Source organism: Heptranchias perlo, chromosome 8 (assembly GCF_035084215.1).
Source record: "Heptranchias perlo isolate sHepPer1 chromosome 8, sHepPer1.hap1, whole genome shotgun sequence".
Lineage (NCBI taxonomy): Eukaryota > Metazoa > Chordata > Chondrichthyes > Hexanchiformes > Hexanchidae > Heptranchias > Heptranchias perlo.
The window spans coordinates 8905936-8927811 of NC_090332.1; the positions used below are offsets into that span (position 1 = coordinate 8905936).

At 43.7% G+C, this 21876-nt stretch overlaps 1 protein-coding gene across 1 annotated transcript; it reads left to right on the forward strand.

The window, feature by feature from the left end:
• Positions 1-57: 57 nt before the first annotated feature.
• Positions 58-20745, forward strand: arv1 (ARV1 homolog, fatty acid homeostasis modulator). Its single transcript, XM_067988617.1, has 5 exons — positions 58-264; positions 12233-12352; positions 12712-12865; positions 17461-17685; positions 20153-20745. Exons 1-5 carry the CDS (start codon positions 172-174, stop codon positions 20257-20259), a joined length of 699 nt encoding a protein of 232 aa, XP_067844718.1. The 5' UTR covers positions 58-171; the 3' UTR covers positions 20260-20745.
• The last annotated feature ends 1131 nt before the right edge of the window (positions 20746-21876 follow it).

Below are 21876 nucleotides of genomic sequence, written 5' to 3' on the forward strand. Positions count from 1 at the left end.
GCTACACTCCTTCCTCTCAGCTTCCACACACACACACACACACGCCCCCCCCCTCCCCGCGCCCTTTCCTCTTCTCCCGCGCGCGAGCTGGTAGCTAGGCAGCGCGGAGGACCGGGCGGTTGGTCGGGGTCTCGCGCTCCGTCTTTTGAAAGTTAACGTCCGCGTGGCGCGATGGACGCGCCGTACAGGTGCGTTGAATGCAACGAGGAGGCGCAAGAGCTGCACAGGGACTACAGCCACGGTATCATCAAGATAACCATATGTGTAAGTGCAGAGGTGTGAGATCAGGTTTAGATTAACTATAGAAAAGCACACAGAGCAATCTAGAGTGAAAATACTTAATTGGAGGAGGGCCAATTTCAATGGGTTGAGAACAGATCTGGCCCGGGTAAATCGGATTCAAAGATTGGCAGGCAAAACTGCAATCGAACTATGGGCGGCCTTTAAAGAAGAGATGGTTCTGGTACATAAGGGGGAAAGGTAGGACAACCAAAACCAGACCTCCCTGGATGATGAAAGAGATAGAGAGCAAGATGAAGCAGAAAAAGGGGGTGTATGACAGATGTACGGTTGTTAATACAAGTGAGTATAGAAAGTTCAGAGGGAAAGTAAAAAAGGAATAAGAGGGTCAAAGAGAGAGTATGAGAATAGACTGGTGGCTAACATGAAAGGGAATCCGAAAGTCTTCTATAGGCATATAAATAGAAAACGGGTAATAAGAGGAGGGGTGAGACCGAGTAGGGACCAAAAAGGGGATAGACGCATGGAGGCAGAGGTACCAAATGACTACATTGCATTTGTCCTTACCAAAGAAGAAGATACAGCCATAGCCACAGTAAAAGGAGATAGTTGAGATACTGTTTGGGATAAAAATTTATAAAGAGGAAGTACAAGAAAGGCTGGCTGTACTTAAAATAGATAAGTCACCCGGTTCGAATGGGATGCATCCTAGATTGCTGCGGGAATGAAGGGTGGAAATTGCAGAAGTACTGGCCACAATCTTCCAATCCTCCTTAAACACAGGGGTGGTGCCGGAGGACTGGAGAATTGCAAATGTTACACCCTTGTTCAAAAAAGGGTGTAAAGATAAAGCCAGCAACTGCAGGCCAGTCAGTTTAACCTCAGTGGTGAGGAAGCTTTTAGAAACAATAATCTGGGACAAAATTAATAGTCACTTGGACAAGTGTGGATTAATAAAGGAAAGCCAGCACGGATTTGTTAAAGGCAAATCGTGTTTGATTAACTTGATTGAGTTTTTTGATGAGGTAACAGAGAGGGTTGATGTGTATGTAGACTTCCAAAAGGTGTTTGATAAAGTGCCACATAATAGGCTTGTCAATAAAATTGAAGCCCACAGAATAAAAGGGACAGTGACAACATGGAAATGAAATTGGCTAAGTAATAGGAAACAGAGGTGAAAGGCTGTTTTTCAGACTGGAGGAAGGTATGCAGTGGTGTTCCCCAGGGGTTGGTACTGGGACTGCTGCTTTTCTTGATATATATGAATGACTTGGGTGTACAGGGCACAATTTCAAAATTTGCAGATGACACAAAACTTGGAAGTGTAGTAAACAGTGAGGACGATAGTGATAGACTTCAAGAGGACATAGACAGGCTGGTAGAATGGGCGGACACATAGCAGATAAAATTTAAAGCTGAGAGGTGTGAGTTGATACATTTTGGTAGGAAGAACGAGGTGAGGCAGTATGAACTAAAGGATACAACTCTAAAGGGGGTGCAGGAACAGGGAGACTTGGGGGTATGTGTACATAGATCGTTGAAGGTGGCAGGACAGGTTGGGAAAGCAGTTAAGAAAGCATATGGGATCCTGGGCTTTATAAATAGAGGCATTGAGTACAAAAGCGAGGATGTTATGTTGAACCTTTATAAAACACTGGTTCGGCCACAATTGGAGTATTGTGGCCAATTCTGGGCATCGCACTTTAGGAAGGATGTGAAGGCCTTAGAGAGGGCGCAGAAAAGATTTACTAGAATGGTTCCAGGGACCTCAGTTATGTGGATAGACTGGAAAATCTGGGATTGTTCTCCTTAGAGCAGAGAACGTTGAGAGGAGATTTGATAGAGGTGTTCAAAATCATGAAGGGTCTAGAAAAAGTAAATAAAGAAAAACTGTTCCCACTGGTGGAAGGGTTGCGAACCAGAGGACACAGGTTTAAGTTGATTGGTTCTTTTGCCAAAGGCGACATGAGGAAAAAAATTTTTACGCAGCGAGTGGTTAGGATCTAGAATGCACTGCCTGAATGTGTGGTGGAAGCAGGGTCAATTGTAGCTTTCAAAAAGGAATTAAATAAGAATCTGAAGGAGAAAAATTTGCAGAGCTACGGGGAAAGGGCAGGGGAGCGGCATTAGTTGGAATGCTCTTGCAGAGAGTGACGCAGGCTCGATGGGCCGAATTGCCTCCTTCTATGTCGTAACCATTCTATGATTCTAGGGAGCACTGTCAGAATACAGCACCTTCTCCCTCATTTACGCACCTGTCTTTAAGTTTCATACCAGAACCCCATTTTCTTCAGCCTCTGCGATTCAGATGTCCTTTGTTTCTCTAATGCCTTTTATTTGCTCAATGTTTCAGTATGTTACTTCCTCTCTCTTTTTTGTTTCTATCCCCCTCCCCCCACTTTTTTCTGATCCTATTTGTATGCCTGACTATTTGTTATCATGGATAGAATTACACAGTGCAGATGGTGGCCATTTGGCCCATCATGCCTGTGCCGGCTCTTTGAAAGAGTTATCCAATTAGTCCCATTCCTCCCTGTTCTTTTCCCATAGCCCTGCAAATTTCTCCTCTTCAAGTATTTATCCTATTCCCTTTTGAAATTATTACTGAATCTGCTATCTTTCAGGTTGATGGTATGAGCCTGAAATGTAGACTATCCATTCTCCCCACCTTTTTCTGGAACTATTAAAAGTCTTGTGTTCAGATTTATTTTTTCCATTTGTTCTTGGGATCTGGGCGATGCTACCAAGACCTCATTTATTGCTCATCTCTCGTTGCCCTCAGAAGATGGTGGTGGGCCTTCTCCTTAAAGCACTGCAGTCCTTCAGATAATGGTGCTCCCACAATGGTGTTAGGTAGGGAATTCCAGGATACTGACCTGGCAACAATGACAGCTGTGGCTCAGTGGCAGCACTTTCACCTCTGAGTCCAAAGGTCGTGGGTTCAAGTTCCGCTCCAGAGACTTGAGAATATAATCTAGGCTGACACTTCAGTGCAGCATTGACGGAGTGTTGCTCTGTCGGAGGTGCCATTTTCAGATGAAACGTCACACTGTGGTCCTATCTGCCCTCTCAGGTGGATGTAAAAGATTATTCGAAGAAGAGCAGGGGAGTGCTCCCTAGTGTCCTGACCAACATTTATCCCTCAACCAAGTTATCTGTTCATTTATGTCAATGTTGTTTGAGGGACCTTGCTGTGTGCAAATTGGCTGCCGCGTTTCCTATATTACAACAGTGACTACACTTTTTTTAAAAGGTGCTTAATTGGCTGCAAAGCACTTTGGGACGTCCTGAGATTGTGAAAGATGCGATATAAATGCAAGTTCTTTCTTTATGAAGGAACAGGGATCTATGTCCAAGTCAGAGATGGTATGTGACTCAGCGGGGAACTAGCAAGTGATTCAGAGGGAGAGGAATAGTGAGTTCAATGGCAGGGGCACTGATTGAGCGGGCTGCTTTATGCGAGATGGTGTTAAACTTCTTGTGTGTTTTTACACCTGCACCCATCTAAGCGAATAGTGAGTATTCCATCACACTCCTATCTTGAGTCTGATGGAGAGCCATTGAGTGATCAGGAGGTGATCCATTTGTCATAGATTCTATCCTGCTATTGTAGCCCAGTATTGATATGGCTGGTCCAGTTGAGTTTCTGGTCAATAGTAACCCCTCAGGATGTTTATGAAATAAAGAAATTGCATTTATATAGCACCTTTCACAACATCAAGACATCCCAATGTACTTCACAGCCATTTTTTTTTATTCGTTCATGGGATTTGGGCATTGCTGGTGAGGCCAGCATTTATTGCCCATCCCTAATTGTCCTTGAGAAGGTGGTGGTGAGCCGCCGCCTTGAACCGCTGCATAAGAACATAAGAACATAAGAAATTGGAGCAGGAGTAGGCCAATCGGCCCCTCGAGCCTGCTCCGCCATTCAATAAGATCATGGCTGATCTGATCCCAACCACAAATCTAAAGAACACAAGAAGTAGGAGCAGGACCCGGCCACACAGCCCCTGGGCCCTCTCCGCCACCCACAGGGCATTGACCGATCCGAACTCAGCTTCATGTCCAATTTCCTGCCCGCTCCCCATAACCCCTAATTCCCTTTACTTCTAGGAAACTGTCTATTTCTGTTTTAAATTTATCTAATGATGTAGCTTCCACAGCTTCCTGGGGCAGCAAATTCCACAGACCTACCACCCTCTGAGTGAAGAAGTTTCTCCTCATCTCAGTTTTGAAAGAGCAGCCCCTTATTCTAAGATTATGCCCCCTAGTTCTAGTTTCACCCATCTTTGGGAACATCCTTACTGCATCCACCCGATCAAGCCCCTTCACAATCTTATATGTTTCAATAAGATCGCCTCTCATTCTTCTGAACTCCAATGAGTAGAGTCCCAATCTACTCAACCTCTCCTCATATGTCCGCCCCCTCATCCCCGGGATTAACCGAGTGAACCTTCTTTGTACTGCCTCGAGAGCAAGTATGTCTTCTTAAGTATGGAGACCAAAACTGGATGCAGTATTCCAGGTGTGGTCTCACCAATACCCTATATAACTGCAGCAATACCTCCCTGTTTTTATATTCTATCCCCCTAGCAATAAAAGCCAACATTCCGTTGGCTTTCTTGATCACCTGCTGCACCTGCATACCAACTTTTTGATTTTCTTGCACTAGGATCCCCAGATCCCTTTGTACTGCAGTACTTTCCAGTCTCTCGCCATTAAGAAAATAACTTGCTCTCTGATTTTTCCTGCCAAAGTGCATAACCTCACATTTTCCAATATTATATTGCATCTGCCAAATCTCCGCCCACTCACCCAGCCTGTCTATATCCCCCTGCAGGTTTTTTATGTCCTCCTCACTCTCTACTTTCCCTCCCATCTTTATATCATCTGCAAATTTTGATATGTTGCACTCGGTCCCCTCCTCCAAATCGTTAATATAGATTGTAAAGAGTTGGGGACCCAGCACCGACCCCTGTGGAACACCACTGGTTACTGGTTGCCAGTCCGAAAATGAACCATTTATCCCAACTCTCTGCTTCCTGTTCGATAACCAATCCTCCACCCATGCCAGAATGTTACCCCCAATCCCGTGATTTTTTATCTTAAGTAATAATCTTTTATGTGGCACCTTGTCGAATGCCTTCTGGAAGTCTAAATACACTATGTCCACTGGTTCCCCTTTATCCACCCTGTACGTTATATCCTCAAAGAACTCAAGCAAATTTGTCAGACATGACTTCCCCTTCATAAAGCCATGCTGACTTTGTCCTATTAAATTATGCTTATCTAAATGTTTCGTTACTGTCTCCTTAATAATAGACTCCAAAATTTTACCCACCACAGATGTTAAGCTAACTGGCCTATAATTTCCAGCCTTCTGCCTACTACCCTTTTTAAATAACGGTGTTACATTAGCAGTTTTCCAATCTGCCGGGACCTCGTCTGAGTCCAGGGAATTTTGGAAAACTATCACCAAAGCATCCACAATCCCTACTGCCACTTCCCTCAAGACCCTAGGATGGAAGCCATCAGGTCCAGGGGATTTATCCGCTTTGAGTCCCATTATTTTACTGAGTACCATCTCCTGAGTGATTTTAATCGTATTTAGCTCCTCCCCCCGTAGAGTCCCCTGTTTGTCCAGTGTTGGGATATTCTTAGTGTCCTCTACTGTAAAGACTGAAACAAAATATTTGTTCAGCATTTTTGCCATCTCCATGTTTCCCACCATTAATTTCCCGGTCTCATCCTCTAAGGGACCTATGTTTGCCTTAGCCACCCTTTTTCTTTTTATATAACTATAGAAACTCTTGCTATCTGTTTTTATATTTTTTGCTAATTTCTTTTCATAATCTAACTTCCCTTTCTTAATCAATCCTTTAGTTACTTTTTGCTGTCTTTTGAAGAATTCCCAATCTTCTATCCTCCCACTAAGTTTGGCTACCTTATATGTCCTTGTTTTTAGTCGGATACTATCCTTGATTTCTTTACTTAGCCACGGATGGCTGTCATTTCTTTTACACCCTTTTTTCCTCAGTGGAATATATTTATTTTGAAAGTTGTAAAATAACTCCCTAAATGAACACCACTGCTCATGTACCGTCTTACCCTTTAATCTATTTTCCCAGTCCACTTTAATCAATTCCGCTCTCATACCATCATAGTCTCCTTTATTCAAGCTCAGTACGCTTGTTTGAGAATCAACCTTCTCACCCTCTAATTGGATATGGAATTCAACCATGTTGTGGTCGCTCGTTCCAAGGGGATCCTTAACTAGGACATTATTAATTAATCCTGACTCATTACACAGGACCAGGTCCAAGGTTGCCTGCCCCCTAGTAGGATCAGTTACATACTGCTCAAGAAATCCATCCCTGATGCACTCAATGAACTCGTCCTCAAGGCTGCTCTGCCCAATTTGATTTGTCCAGTTAATATGATAATTAAAATCCCCCATAATTATAGCTGTTCCCTTATTACATGCCCCGACTATTTCCTGATTAATACTTCTTCCAGCAGAGTTGCAACTATTAGGAGGCCTATATACTACGCCCACTAATGTTTTTTTCCCCTTATTATTCCTTATCTCCACCCAAACTGTTTCATTATCTTGATGCTTTGTCCCAATATCATTTCTCTGTATTACAGTGATTCCTTCCTTTATTAACATAGCCACCCCACCTCCCCTTCCTTCCTGCCTGTCCTTCCTGATTGTTAAATACCCTGGCATATTTAATTCCCAGTCGTTGTCACCCTGCAGCCATGTTTCTGTAATGGCCACAAGATCATACCCATACGTAGTTATTTGTGCCGTTAACTTGTCCATTTTGTTACGAATGCTACGTGCATTCAGATAAAGAACTTTCAAATCTGTTTTGTGACGCTTAGTTCCTGCTTTTTCCTTTTTTAACACTTTACCTATTACTCCATACCTTCTGTCCCTTCCTGTTACGCTTTCCTCTCTCTCCCTGCTCAGGTTCCCAACCCCCTGCCACTTTAGTTTAAACCCTCCCCAACAGCACTAGCAAACACTCCTCCTAGGACTGCGGTCCCGGCCCTGCCCAGGTGCAGACCGTCCGGTTTGTACTGGTCCCACCTCCCCCAGAACCGTTTCCAGTGTCCCAGGAATTTGAATCCCTCCCCCTTGCACCATTCCTCTAGCCAAGTATTCATTTGAAATCTCCTCCTATTTCTACTCTGACTAGCACGTGGCACTGGCAGCAATCCTGAGATTACTACCTTTGAGGTCCTATTTTTTAATTTACCTCCTAACTCCCTATATTCTGCTTTTAGGACCTCATCCCCTTTTTTACCTATATCGTTGGTGCCTATGTGCACCACGACAGCTGGCTGTTCGCCCTCCCCCTCCAAAATGTTCTGTAGCCGCTCCGAGACGTCCTTGATCCTTGCACCAGGGAGGCAACACACCATCCTGGAGTCTCGGTTGCGGCCGCAGAAACGCCTGTCTATTCCCCTTACAATTGAGTCCCCTATCACTATAGCTCTTTCACTCTTTTTCCTCCCAGCCTGTGCAGCAGAGCTACCCGTGGTGCCAGGAAGTTGGCTGCTGCTGCCTTCCCCTGATAAGTCATCCCCCACAACAGCATCCAAAGTGGCATATCTGTTTGAGAGGGGGATGGCCACAGGGGACCCCTGCACTACCTGCCTGCACCTCTGCGTGGTGAAGGTTCTCCCACAGTGCTGTTAGGAAGGGAGTTCCAGGATTTTGATCAAGCGACAATGAAGGAACAGCGATATATTTCCAAGTCGGGATGGTGTGTGACTTGGAGGGGAACGTGCAGGTGGTGGTGTTCCCATGTGCCTGCTGCTCTTGTCCTTCTAGGTGGTAGAGGTCGCGGGTTTGGGAGGTGCTGTCGAAGAAACCTTGGCGAGTTGCTGCAGTGCACCCTGTGGATGGTACACACTGCAGCCACAGTGCGCCGGTGATGAAGGGAGTGAATGTTTAGGGTGGTGGATGGGATGCCATTCAAGTGGGCTGCTTTGTCCTGGATGGTGTCAAGCTTCTTGAGTGTTGTTGGAGCTGCACACATCCAGGCAAGTGGAGAGTATTCCATCACACTCCTGACTTGTGCCTTGTAGATGGTGGAAAGGCTTTGGGGAGCCAGGAGGTGAGTCACTCGCCGCAGAATACCCAGCCTCTGACCTGCTCTTGTACACGGTATTTATATGGCTGGTCCAGTTAAGTTTCTGGTCAATGGTGACCCCCAGGATGTTGATGGTGGGGGATTCGGTGATGGTAATGCCGTTGAATGTCAAGGGAAGGTGGTTATACTCTCTCTTGTTGGAGATGGTCATTGCCTGGCACTTGTCTGGTGCGAATGTATCTTGCCACTTATCAGTCCAAGCCTGGATGTTGTCCAGGTCTTGCTGCATGCCAGTACGGACTGCTTCATTATCTGAGGGGTTGCGAATGGAACTGAACGCTGTACAATCATCAGCGAACATCCCCATTTCTGACCTTATGATGGAGGGAAGGTCATTGATGAAGCAACTGAAGATGGTTGGGCCTAGGACACTGCCCTGAGGAACTCCTGCACCAATGCCCTGGGGCTGAGATGATTGGCCTCCAACAACCGCTACCATCTTCCTTTGTGCTAGGTATGACTCCAGCCACTGGAGAGTTTTCCCCCTGATTCCCATTGACTTCAATTTTACTAGGGCTCCTTGGTGCCACACTCGGTCAAATGCTGCCTTGATGTCAAGGGCCGTCACTCTCACCTCACCTCTGGAATTCAGCTCTTTTGTCCATGTTTGGACCAAGGCTGTAATGAGGTCTGGCGCCGAGTGGTCCTGGTGGAACCCAAACTGAGCATCGGTGAGCAGGTTATTGGTGAGTAAATGCCGCTTGATAGCACTGTCGATGACACTTTCCATCACTTTGCTGATGATTGAGAGTAGACTGATGGGGCGGTAATTGGCTGGATTGGATTTGTCCTGCTTTTTGTGGACAGGGCGTACCTGGGCAATTTTCCACATTGTCGGGTAGATGCCAGTGTTGTAGCTGTACTGGAACAGCTTGGCTGGAGGCATGGCTAGTTCTGGAGCACAAGCCTTCAGCACTACAGCTGGGATGTTGTCGGGGCCCATAGCCTTTGCTGTATCCAGTACACTCAGCCGTTTCTTGATATCACGTGGAATGAATCGAATTGGCTGAAGACTGGCTTCTGTGATGGTGGGGATATCGGGAGGAGGCCGGGATGGATCATCCACTCGGTGCTTCTGGCTGAAGATGGTTGCAAACGCTTCAGCCTTGTCTTTTGCACTGACGTGTTGGACTCCGCCATCATTGAGGATGGGGATGTTTACAGAGCCTCCTCCAGTTAGTTGTCCACCACCATTCACGACTGGATGTGGCAGGACTTTGATCTGATCTGTTGGTTGTGGAATCGCTTTGCTCTGTCTATAGCATGTTGCTTCCGCTGTTTAGCATGCATGTAGTCCTGAGTTGTAGCTTCACCAGGTTGGCACCTCATTTTTAGGTACGCCTGGTGCTGCTCCTGGCATGCTCTTCTGCACTCCTCATTGAGCCAGGGATGATCCCCTGCCTTGTTGGTAATGGTAGAGTGAGGAATATTCCAGGCTATGAGGTTACAGATTGTGCTGGAATACAATTCTGCTGCTACTGATGGCCCACAGTGCCTCATGGATGCCCAGTTTTGAACTGCTAAATCTGTTCTGAATCTATCCCATTTAGCACGGTGATAGTGCCACACAACACGTTGGATGGTGTCCTCAGTGCGAAGACAGGACTTCGTCTCCACGAGGACTGTGCGGTGGTCACTCCTACCAATACGGTCATGGACAGATGCATTTGCGATAGGTAGATTGGTGAGGACGAGGTCAAGTAAGTTTTTCCACTCGTGTTGGTTCGCTCACCACCTGCCGCAGGCCCAGTCTAGCAGTTATGTCTTTCAGGACTTGGCCAGCTCGGTCAGTAGTGGTGCTACCGAGCCACTCATGGTGATGGACATTGAAGTCCCCCACCCAGAGTACATTCTGTGCCCTTGCTACCACTCAGTGCTTCCTCCAAGTGGTGTTCAACATGGAGGAGGACTGATTCATCAGCTGAGGGAGCGCGGTACGTGGTAATCAGCAGGAGGTTTCCTTGCCCGTGTTTGACCTGATGCCATGAGATTTTATGGGGTCCATAGTCAATGTTGAGGACTCCCAGGGCCACTCCCCCCTGACTGTATTTCACTGTACTGCCACCTCTGGTCAGTCTGTCCTGCCGGTGGGACAGGACATACCCAGGGATGACGATGGAAGAGTCTGGGACGTTGGCTGAAAGGTATGATTCTGTGAGTATGGCTATGTCAGGCTGTTGCTTGACTAGTCCGTGGGACAGCTCTCCCAATTTTGGTACAAGCCCCCAGATGTTAGTGAGGAGGACTTTGCAGGGTCGACTGGGCTTGGTTTGCCTTTGTCTTGTCCAGTGGTCCTTCCGGTTTTATTCTTATTATGACTTTTTTTAGCAAGATTGTACAACTGAGTGGCTTGCTAGGCCATTTCAGAGGGCAATTAAGAATCAACCACATTGCTGTGGGTCTGGAGTCATATATAGGCCAGACCGGGTAAGGACAGCAGGTTTCCTTCCCTAAAGAACTTTAGTGAACCAGATGGGTTTTTACGACAATCCGATAGTTTCATGGCCACCATTACTGATACTAGTATTTTAATTCCAGATTTTATTTAATTGAATTTAAATTCCCCAGCTGCCGTGGCAGGATTTGAACTCATGACTCCGGATTACTCGTCCAGTAACATAACCACTATGCTACCACACCCGATAGTTCCTTTTTCTTTGAAGTGTAGTAACTGTTGCTTTGTGGGCAAACGTGGCAGCAGACTTGTGTACAACAAGGTCCTGCAATGAGAGAAATGACCAGTTAATCTATTTTGATGATGCTGGGAGAACTCCCCTGCTCTTTTTCAGATAGTGCCATGGACAAGGCATATGGAGCCTTGGTTTAAGGTCTTATCCAAAAGATGGCATCTCCAACAATATAGCACTCCAATATGCAGAGAATGAATTTTTAAGAAGAAACGGACTCCCAACTTCCAAGTGGAAGAGTGGCATGTAATTTAACCGTTGGCCTGTACTGCATAGAAGTCCACATCCAATATGGAGTAATTAAAATTACATTTGAGTTTTATTTCCTTTGGATATGAAATAAATTGCTAATTTATTGCACAGCATTACATTTTTTAACTTTAGTAGTTGTTTCATTTAACCAAAGTGCTTTTCATAGAATCATAGAATGATACAGCACAAAAGGAAGCCATTTGGCCCATCGTGTCTGTGCCAGCTCTGTGGTAGTGCTTTCCAGTTGGTCCCACTACCCTGCTCTTTCCCCATAGCCCTGTAAATTTTTTCCCTTCAAGTATTTATCCAATTCCCTTTTCAAAGTTACTATTGAATCTGCGTCACCACCCTTTCAGGTAGTGCATTCCAGATCATAACAACTCGCTGCGTAAAAAAATGTTTCCTCATGTCGCCTCTGGTTCTTTTGCCAATCACCTTAAATCTGTGCCCTCTGGTTACCAACCCCTCTGCCACTAGAAACAGTTTCTCCTTATTTACTCTATCAAAACCGTTCATGATTTTGAACACCTCTATCAAATCTCTTCTTAACCTCTGCTCTAAAGCAAAGAACCCCAGCTTCTCCAGTCTTTCCATGTAGCTGTAATCCCTCATTCCTGGTACCATTCTAGTAAATCTCTTCTGCACCCTCTGTAAGGCCTTGACATCCTTCCTAAAGTGTGATACGCAGAATTGAACACAATACTCCCAACTGAGGCCGAACCATTGTTTTCTGCATTAATGTATGATGTAATAGCTCCAGGCTCACTGGAAAGCTTATGTCATGTAATTCTTCTACAAACCAGTAAATGTTGTCCAGTAAATTTTAACCTAAAAGTTACAGAAATTAATGATTAGTGGGACTGAAAAATATGTTTTTTTTTCTTCTAGAAATCATGCCAGAAACCGGTTGACAAGTATATTGAATATGACCCAGTGATTATTCTCATTGATGCAATTTTATGCAAAGTTCAAGCTTATAGGCATATAATCCTAAATACCAAGATTAATGTAAGTACTTTTAAATTGTAGTATTACTTCACAGTGAATTCCTTGGTGATTACAGTAAAATACAATACAAGTATCCTATTCGTGAATCATGTGACTGATATTTTCCAGTAACATGTAAGTATTGATCATAACACCCTTCTGATGACACCAATCAACATAATGTTTTATTGCCCTGAATAATTTTCTCGCGTTCCCTCCTGTAGGCATTGACACTTTATTGGGGGTATGGTTTATGGGTATCAAGTGCCTACCAGCACCCCTCTTATGTCTCCATTCCTAATGTGTAGGCCTTGTCAATGAGCCTTTTATAATATAGGCATTGTTAATCCAATGTATATTTCTTTTTACTTTTCCTTCAGATTCATTGGAAGTTGTGCATTTTCTGTTTGTTGTGTGAAGCATACCTTAGATGGTCACAGCTGCAGGATTCACAGCAAACTGTTGATCCTACAGATATAATTCGTTATGCCAAAGAGTGGGACTTCTACCAAATGTTTGGATTGGCTAGTTTGGGTAAGAGCATTTATTTTTCCCTTTTAAAAAAAAAATCTTATTGGCTCATCCTTTATGTTCGACAAAATACCTATCATAAGAACAGATGAAATGGGAGCAGGAGTAGGCCATACGGCCCCTCGAGCCTGCTCCGCCATTCAATAAGATCATGGCTGATCTTCCACCTCAACTCCACTTTCCCGCCCTATCCCCATATCCCTTGATTCCCTTAGTGTCCAAATATTCATCGATCTCAGTCTTGAATATACTCATTGACTCAGCATTCACAACCCGCTGAGTGAAGAAATTTTTCCTCATCTCAGTCCTAAATGGCCAACCCTTTATCCTGAGACTATGCCCCCTAGTTCTAGACTGTCCAGCCATGGGAAACAGCCTCTCAACATCTACCCTGTCAAGCCCTCTAAGAATTTTATATGTTTCAATGAGATCGCCTCTTATTCTTCTAAACTCAAGAGAATATAGGCCCATTCCACTCTATCTCTCCTCATACGACAACCCTCTCATCCCAGGAATCAATCTAGTGAACCTCGTTGGACCCCCTCTAAGGCAAGTATATCCTTCCTTAGGTAAGGAGACCAAAACTGTACACAGTACTCCAGGTGTGGTCTCACCAAGGATCTATATAATTGCAGCAAGACCTCCTTACTCTTCTACTCCAACCCCCTCGCAATAAAGGCTAACATACCACTTGTCTTCCTAATTGCTTGCTCTATCTGCATGTTAACTTTCTGTGATTCATGTACAAGGACACCCAAATCCCTCTGACTACCAACATTTCTTAGTCCCTCACCTTTTAAAAAATATTCTGCTTTTCAATTGTTCCTACCAAAGTGGATAATTTCACATTTCCCCACATTATACTCCATCTGCCGTGTTCTCACCCACTCACTTAACCTGTCTATATCCTTTTGCAGCCTCTTTGCGTCCTCCTCAGTTTACTTTCCCACCTAGCTTTGTATTGTCAGCAAACTTGGATACATTACACTCCTCATCTGAGTCATTGCGGCTCACCACCACCTTCTCAAGGGCAATTAGGGATGGGCAATAAATGCTGGCCTCGCCAGCGACGCCCACATTCCATGAAGGAATAAAAAAATATTGTAAACAGCTGAGGCCCAAGCACTGATCCTTGCGGCACCCCACTAGTTATAACCTGCCAACCCAAAAATTACCTCTTTATTCCTACTCTCTGTTTTCAGTCCATTAACCAATGCTCAATCCACACTAATATATTACCCCCAATCCCATAAGCCCTAATCTTGTATAACAACCTCTTGTGTGGCATCTTATCGAATGCCTTTTGAAAATCTAGATATACTCTGTCCACTGGTTCCCCCTTATCTATCCTGCTAGTTACACCCTCAAAAAATTCTAATAGATTTGTGAAACACAATTTCCCTTTCACAAAACTGTGTTGACTCTGCTGAATCATATTATGCTTTTCTAAGTGCCCTGTTACTACGTCCTTAATAGTAAATTCTAACATTTTCCCTACTACGGATGTCAGGCGAACTGGCCTATGGTTCCCTGTTTTCACTCTCCCTCCTTTCTTGAATAGCGGGGTTACATTTGCTACTTTCCAATCCATGGTGCTCGTTCTAGAATCTAGGGACTTCTGGAAGATCAAAACCAATGCATCCACTATCTCTGCAACCACCTCTTTAAAAACCGTAGGATGTAGGCCATCAGGTGCAGGGGATTTGTCGGCTTTTAGTCCCATTAATTTCTCCAGTACTTTTTTGTTACTAACCTTAATTGTTTTAAGTTCCACACACTTATTAGACCTTTGGCTCCCCACTATTTCAGGCATGTTTTTTGTGTCTTCTACTGTGCAGTTAGATACAAAATATTTGTTTAACGTCTCTGCCATTTCCTTATTCCCCATTATAATTTCTCCTGTCTCTGCCTCTAAAGGACCCATGTTTACTTTTGCTAATCTCTTCCTTCTTACATACTTGCAGAAGCTCTTACAATTTGTTTTTATATTTCTTGCTAGTTTACTCTCATATTCAATTTTCTCCCTCTTTATCAATTGCTTGGTCATCCTCTGCTGATTTCTAAAACCCTTCCAATCCAACTCCTTTTGGCAACATTGTAAGCCTCTTTTAATCTAATACTATCCTTAATTTCTCTCGTTAGCCATGGTGGTATCATTTTTCCAGTGGAGTTTTTATTCCTCAAGGGAATGTATATTCATTGAGAACTATGAATTATTTCTTTAAATGTTCACCATTGTTTAACTACCGTAATATCTTTTAATCTAATTTCCCAATCTACCTTAGCGATCTCGTCCCTCATACCTACGTTTTTTTTAATCTCGTCTTTATCAGGGCTACCTCTCCGCCGCCCCCCCCCCCCCCCCCATCACCACCTTTTCCAGTTTGCCTATCTTTTGTAAAAGTCAAGTACCCTGGAATATTTAGTTCCCAACCTTGGTCACCCTCTAACCACGTCTCAGTAATGACTACTAGATCAAACCCATTTATCTCTATTTGTGCCATTAATTCATCTATCTTGTTATGAATGCTTCATGCATTCAGATATAGCGCTTTTAATTTTAACTTTTTTGGACTGTAAGGAAGCTGTTCGGAGTTCGTCTTCACAACCCTGTTGTGCAGATATAATGGGCTCGATTTTCGCACCCGCAATCGGGTGCGTTCGTGGCGGGGGGGGGGCACTACCCTCGCCACAGGGTTCACAGACCGAGGTTCAGATTCCTGGACCTCTCTGAGCAGCAGTGCACATGGAGGCTCAGAGTCACTCGACATGTAGTCGTGGACATCTGCAGCCTCCTTCATGCCGAGCTGCTCCCGGCTGGCCCGAGCACCATCTTCTTACCTGTCGCTGTCAAAGTCACCACTGCCCTCAACAACTTCTCCTCCGCACCCTTCCAGGGTGCCACCGGGGACATTGCCGACGTCACTCAGTTGTCTGCACAAAAGAGCCCTGCAAATACACCTACACCCACTCTGCAGTGACACAATGGGTGGCATTCGTTGTGGGTCTTCATTGTGATCCTCAGGAAAGGACATTATTGCACAAACCAGACAAGATTCGCAAAGACGTGGCAGGAGTGGTGCCAATATAATATGTAATGTGAGTTGCTCAGAAATTAAATATAAGTAAAAACCATGACAAACCCTCAAACACCCTTGTGCATCCCCTTCATGCTCACAACACGTTTGCCTTACGCTTCCTACTGCACATATGTGATGCATGCCCTGTGGTTGCAGCACAGGTAGTGGCAGGTTGAGTGAGGCTGACCGTGAAAGAGATGCATGAGAGGGTGAGTATGAGATAGAGCCATGAGATTGTATGAGGATTGGGTTGAGTGGTAGTGGCGGGATGAGTACTGGCGAGGTGAGTAAGTGCAGGTAAGATGAGGATGAGGTTTGAGTGGGTGTGAGGAGTGATGTGATAGAATAGTGTTGGCAGTGCAGAAGGAGATGTGGGGTGGGGGCGGTGATGTGGCAGACGGAGTGTAGGGGAATGAGTAAGTGCACTCACTTTGGCTGACCTACTTAGGTCATTGAAGCGCCTCCTGCACTGTATGCAGGTACGCGATATGTTGGTGGTGCAGGTGACCTCCTCTGCCACCTCAAGCCAGGCCTTCTTGGTGGCAGAGGCAGGCCGCTTCCTCCCGCCCGCTGGGGAGAAGAACTCTGTTCTCCCCCTCCTCCTCACCCCATCCAATAAGAGCTGGAGTGAGGCATCATTAAACCTGGGAGCAGCCTTCCCCCTGGGCTGCTCCATGCTGTTATTTTTCCTATTTCTTGCAGCATCAGTCAGTGGAGGACTGCCCCTTTAAATAGGGCTCCTCCAGCTGACAGACCTTACTGCGCATGCGCAGTCCGCCCGCCGCGCAGCATAGCAGCGGGGAACCCGGAAGAACAGGTAAGTGGATCCAATTAGCCTGTGATTGCGTGCGGAGCAGACTGATTTCACCGCAACCCCCCCCCGCCGCCATGGTCATATCGGGCCCAATGTATATATGTAGACCTTGTCCTTGTTTAATAGAAAAACCTGATTAAAACAGAATGTGATACCTTCAGCCCACATTTCTCTTCCTCCCCATTTCATCATTTACATCGCCCCTCAAAACCAGGAGATGTACATTGCTGCATGCTTCTGAATTTTCAGTCTTCGTCATGTTGCTGCAAGGAAGTGTCTGCCCCAGTCGGTGACAAAGCCAAAAGAGGGCACAGTTGTCCTCCTAGCAACGAGCTTTAAGCAACATTGGTACAAATCTGAAAAGCAGATCACCTGCCCATCTTGACCACAGCTAATGAGTGGCCTGGGAAACCCAGATAGACTGGAGAGAAAAAGCCACAATGTATCCCTGATAAATCAAAGTCACCTTTTGCACTAAAAAATTCAAATTATCCAATAATTTGAATTAAGCAATGTAAATAACAATTTAGAGTGGGAATGTTCTCTCAGAAATTCAGATAATTCAAGCTAATTGAATTGAGGAATAAAAAAATGATTTGAATTATCAGTTATACCTTGTCTTAAGTGTTGAGAAAAGTACCACCTGTAGCAGTACTGCACAAAAATTAGGCAAATATGCTGTTATGTTGTTTTTCTTTTTCTAGAGCTAACAGCATTCCTGAGTGGGGCGTTTTCCTTCTTGTGGTTAACAAAACAAGATTTCATCCAGAAAAAATCAAATCTCAATAAGCTGCTAATAGCCTTATTATTGTCTGGGTATGGGAAACTCCTTGTGATTCCAGCTGTGATCTGGGAACATGACTACTCACCACTGTACATTAACCTCATCAAATTTTTTGTGCTTGCGTCAAACACGCAAGCTGTCAGAGGTAACCTGCTCATGATATCATATTGACTATTTAATGAACATGAATTGAAGGAATGTTATGGTCATAGCTTGCTGTGTTAAATGTATTTCATTCTGTGAAATGCAGGGAGCTTGCAATGTAAAAATAAGTTACTGTAGATACAGTTTTAACTTGTATTGTCCAAACATGATAGATTTAACAGTTTACAATGAATGCTGACAATTGATATGAATGTGCTGTTGTTTTGCATGTAATAGCATCCACGTAGCTTATTCCCCTCCCCTAACAACTCTTCAGAAAGATTCTGAATGTGGTAAACTTAACTTTTTAACAAAAGATTATATTTACTGCCATTTGGGAACTGTGACAGCAGTTTTGTACAATGGACTTGTATCTACTGTAAATTAGGTTAACTGGCTTTGGGGAGCAGCCATCTGATAACTTTCATAATTAAAAACCAAGCAGGAAAACTAAATTCCTGTAGTTTAAAAAAAAATTCAAACGCATGATTGAAGCCATTCATTTCGTGCACAGAGCAGATTTTTATCAGCTGTCCCTGTCTAGTTTTGGAGTGCCCGAGTCTGTCACCTTAGGTTAGATTATAGCTACCCTTTTCCAACCTTCAGTAGGCTCCAGAGTGACAAAATATGTTCTGCATCTGCCTGCACTCAGAAGGTGAAGAACATGGCTAAGCTTTTCTTAAAAATATTTGGCACAAGAGTCTTAAAGTATGCTCCAACAATGTAGAAGAATGAAAAATTCTTCACTTTCTATCTATAGCAAGAGTAGACTTGAAGTGGGAGTGAAATAATTTAGTCCAGTTGAGTCCTAAAATGGCAATCGTGGTCCTATTTACGTCATGGGACTCCTATTTATATATTAAACGGGCTTACCGCCCGGCTCGGAAGAGCACACCAGCCGCCCAGCGACAAGCCCTTGGGAAAATAGCGTCGGCCACACCGTTTGGGGCACGACCATCCTGCTTCTGCCGGGCAGGAGGGCTCAAAATCTCCATTGGGTTGATTAGTGACACACGTGCACACTTTAGCAAATAGAGCAGCATTTTAAACACATGGTTGTTGGCCATCTAAATCCTAAACTGACAGGAATGTTCTCTGCGGCAACCATCTATTTATCCAAGTTTCTTCTATTCTCAGCCCTTGATTCTTTTTCTTAATCTTTTCTGTATCTGCAGTGATAAAATTTGCAAAACTTTGTGGGATAAGTTTCACAGTTGTTAAGATAACATATACAGTGCATAAAGTACTCTTCCTTTCTTTGCCACTTTTTCTTTGGCAATTGTTTCCCATCTCGCCTTAATATATTGACTCCATTGATGTTGGAGTCCTGATCCAGACATTAGGTGTACTGTATTGCATTGAGATCGGCTTCTGCCAGCAAGCAGAAATCAGTTTAAAATGGTCACAATACCGGCACAACTGCAACCTCCCCCCAAAAAATATATATCATATAGATATTCTTAGGATATTAAACATGACAGACCTCTGATCTGTCACACTAACCACATAGTATCGCTGATTAAATGTTCAACACAGACCAATTAGAGACATTTGCTGCTATGTCAGAAATTCTTCTTTTTTATCTCTGCTAAACTCAATAACCACTTTTTTTAAATTCTTTTTTTCCTGTCTCTTAATCTGATTTTTGTGCAGTTACATTGTGTTATTTTTATTTATTATTTTTCTTCCATCGGTCTTGGCTCAGTGGTAGCCCTCTCGCCTCTGAGTCAGAAGGTTGTGGGTTCAAGTCCCACTCCAGAGACTTGAGCACATAACCTAGCTTGACACTCCAGTGCCGTACTGAGGGAGTGCTGCACTGTCGGAGGTGCCGTCTTTCGGATGAGACGTTAAACCGAGGCCCCGTATGCCCTCTCAGGTGGATGTAAAAGATCCCATGGCACTATTTCGATGAAGAGCAGGGGAATCTTGGCGAATATTAATCCATCAACCAACACCACAACACCAATAAAGCAAGATTAATTGCTCATTATCTTATTGCTATTTGTGGGACCTTACAATGCGCAAATTGGCTGCTGCGTTTCCTATGTTACAACAGTAACAGTAAGTGTAAAGCACTTTGGGACGTCCTTAGGTCGTGAAAGGTGTTACATAAGTGCAAGTTCTTTGTTTTTTTTTCTATACTCCTCCTGTCAACAGCGTGTTTTTCTCCTTATCCATTCCCACAATAAAAGTGCATCATCTTTTACATTTTTTTCTTTCTGCTGTGTGACTGGGCTCAGCCTCCAATCGCTAAAAGCCAGACTGCCAATTAGCAATGCCACGAGACCTTCACTAGTCATAATAACAAATAATTAAATATCCTAACTGTTCGTTTTAGTTCAAGGTCCAATACAAATATACTTAACTATGTAGCAAGCAAGTAATGATATGTTCCTGAGCATTTCCTGTATTTTTTTCAAATCCTTAAACTGTGAAAATGTCTTGTTATGGTTTGTTTCCTCTTACAGTTGTGCTGAATAGTAGCAGGAGGTTTGCATTGTCTGTCATTTTCGTTGGATGGTTGTTGGAGCAGTTTACAGCCTGCATCTTCCAAAAGCTCAAATGGAGCACATGAACATGTGCTGGATTTATGTAAGAACTCAAGTATGGGATACAAAAACTGCTAGCTCGTCAGCCCTTTTCCTTCTGACAAACCTTCTACAGTTTGCGCTGATATGCACTCTCCCCAACAACTTAATCTCCTGAGAGAGGTTAACAGCCACAGGTAAAATATGCAAGAAGGGAAGAATGTGTGAAATGTCTTTCTGATCACAAAGGCAATAAAACATAAACTCCAAGATCTCCATCTAACATTTCACTTGACTGCTATTTATGGTCCGAATCACATTCAGTGACTTCATGCAGATCATGGACAAGATAGGTAGGATTACTATCTTTGTTTTACATCGTGTGAAGATAGAATTCAGATTCTGAAGAATAATGTATCGTTTGTACAAAACAACATGGGCAGATTTCCCACCCTCATACAGCTGCAATGGCATCAGTTTTGCAATCCATTGTTTATTTCTAGCTAATAAATAAGATTATTATGAATCTTGAATATTCTGTTGTTGTTTTGTTCTGTACTTCAGAAATTATGATTACATGACAATGTAGACATTATTCAAATTCATCTCCAAAAATGGAGAGTAACATTTTACTCTCCATTTGTATTTACCAAAAAGGAAGAACTTGAAAAAGAGCAGCTTTATTATTCCAATCAAATCTGTACTGCAACTGTATCCTATCATGGTGATTTCTTCTGTGTCAAATGATGCAGCTGTATCATTTACATGTGTTTGGTGCCAAGCATAACACAAGATAAGTGAAAACTGCTCTTTCTGGAACATATCATAAATTTAAATGTCAGTGCAAGCTTGATAAGTTAAATAGCCTCTAGTTCCTAAATTGTGTTGTTGCTGAAGGTAATTTCTTTAGGTGGGAGGGTAGCGGGAGTTTTCTCCCCTTTGATGGGTGGCCTTCTGTATTCCATCAATCCACTCCCAATCAAGAGGGCAGACTGGACCTCTGCCATTGCTGCTGTGAAAATGGAGATAAATCAGAGGATGCAGTTATATTACAGCTTCTTATCTAAGGTCCATAACTGCAGTTAGGATTTCAGCCAGGCTATATACCCTGTTTTCATTAATTGGCTCCTGCTTGGCTGGAACTCTATTTGTCCTGGCCACAAGAGAGTTCCTCCCCCAATGGTTAAAATTATTAATGTTTAGACAACAAGGAGGGAAGAGTTCCCACATTCCAGTCTAATTTAATGTCAGGTAGACTTAAAAAATGCTGGGTGTCCAACATATATCCCCTTAAGTACTTTGTAAAACTGGTTTGACTATTGGCGCTCCGTGGTATCAAATCCAAATGCATGTAAGTCTAGTTCCTCCATGAATCTCTCTGCTTTGGTCAGATTTAGCCCTGAATACAGATTTACATTGCAAGTTCAACATTGATGCAAAGCAAAAATTGCTATGCGTTGATACAAAACTTGGAGCATAAATGTAAAGTAAACCAGGATAAGCCTCTCTCACTGTGGCAAAGCACCTGCAAATAGGAGGTTGCATAGCAGAGGATTTACAAGACCAAACCCATGCCCTACCATATTGGAACTCCAATGCTCTGTGCCTTACCACTACCCTACATCTCCAAATCCTGTAATGTTCTTTACAATACATTTGATAAT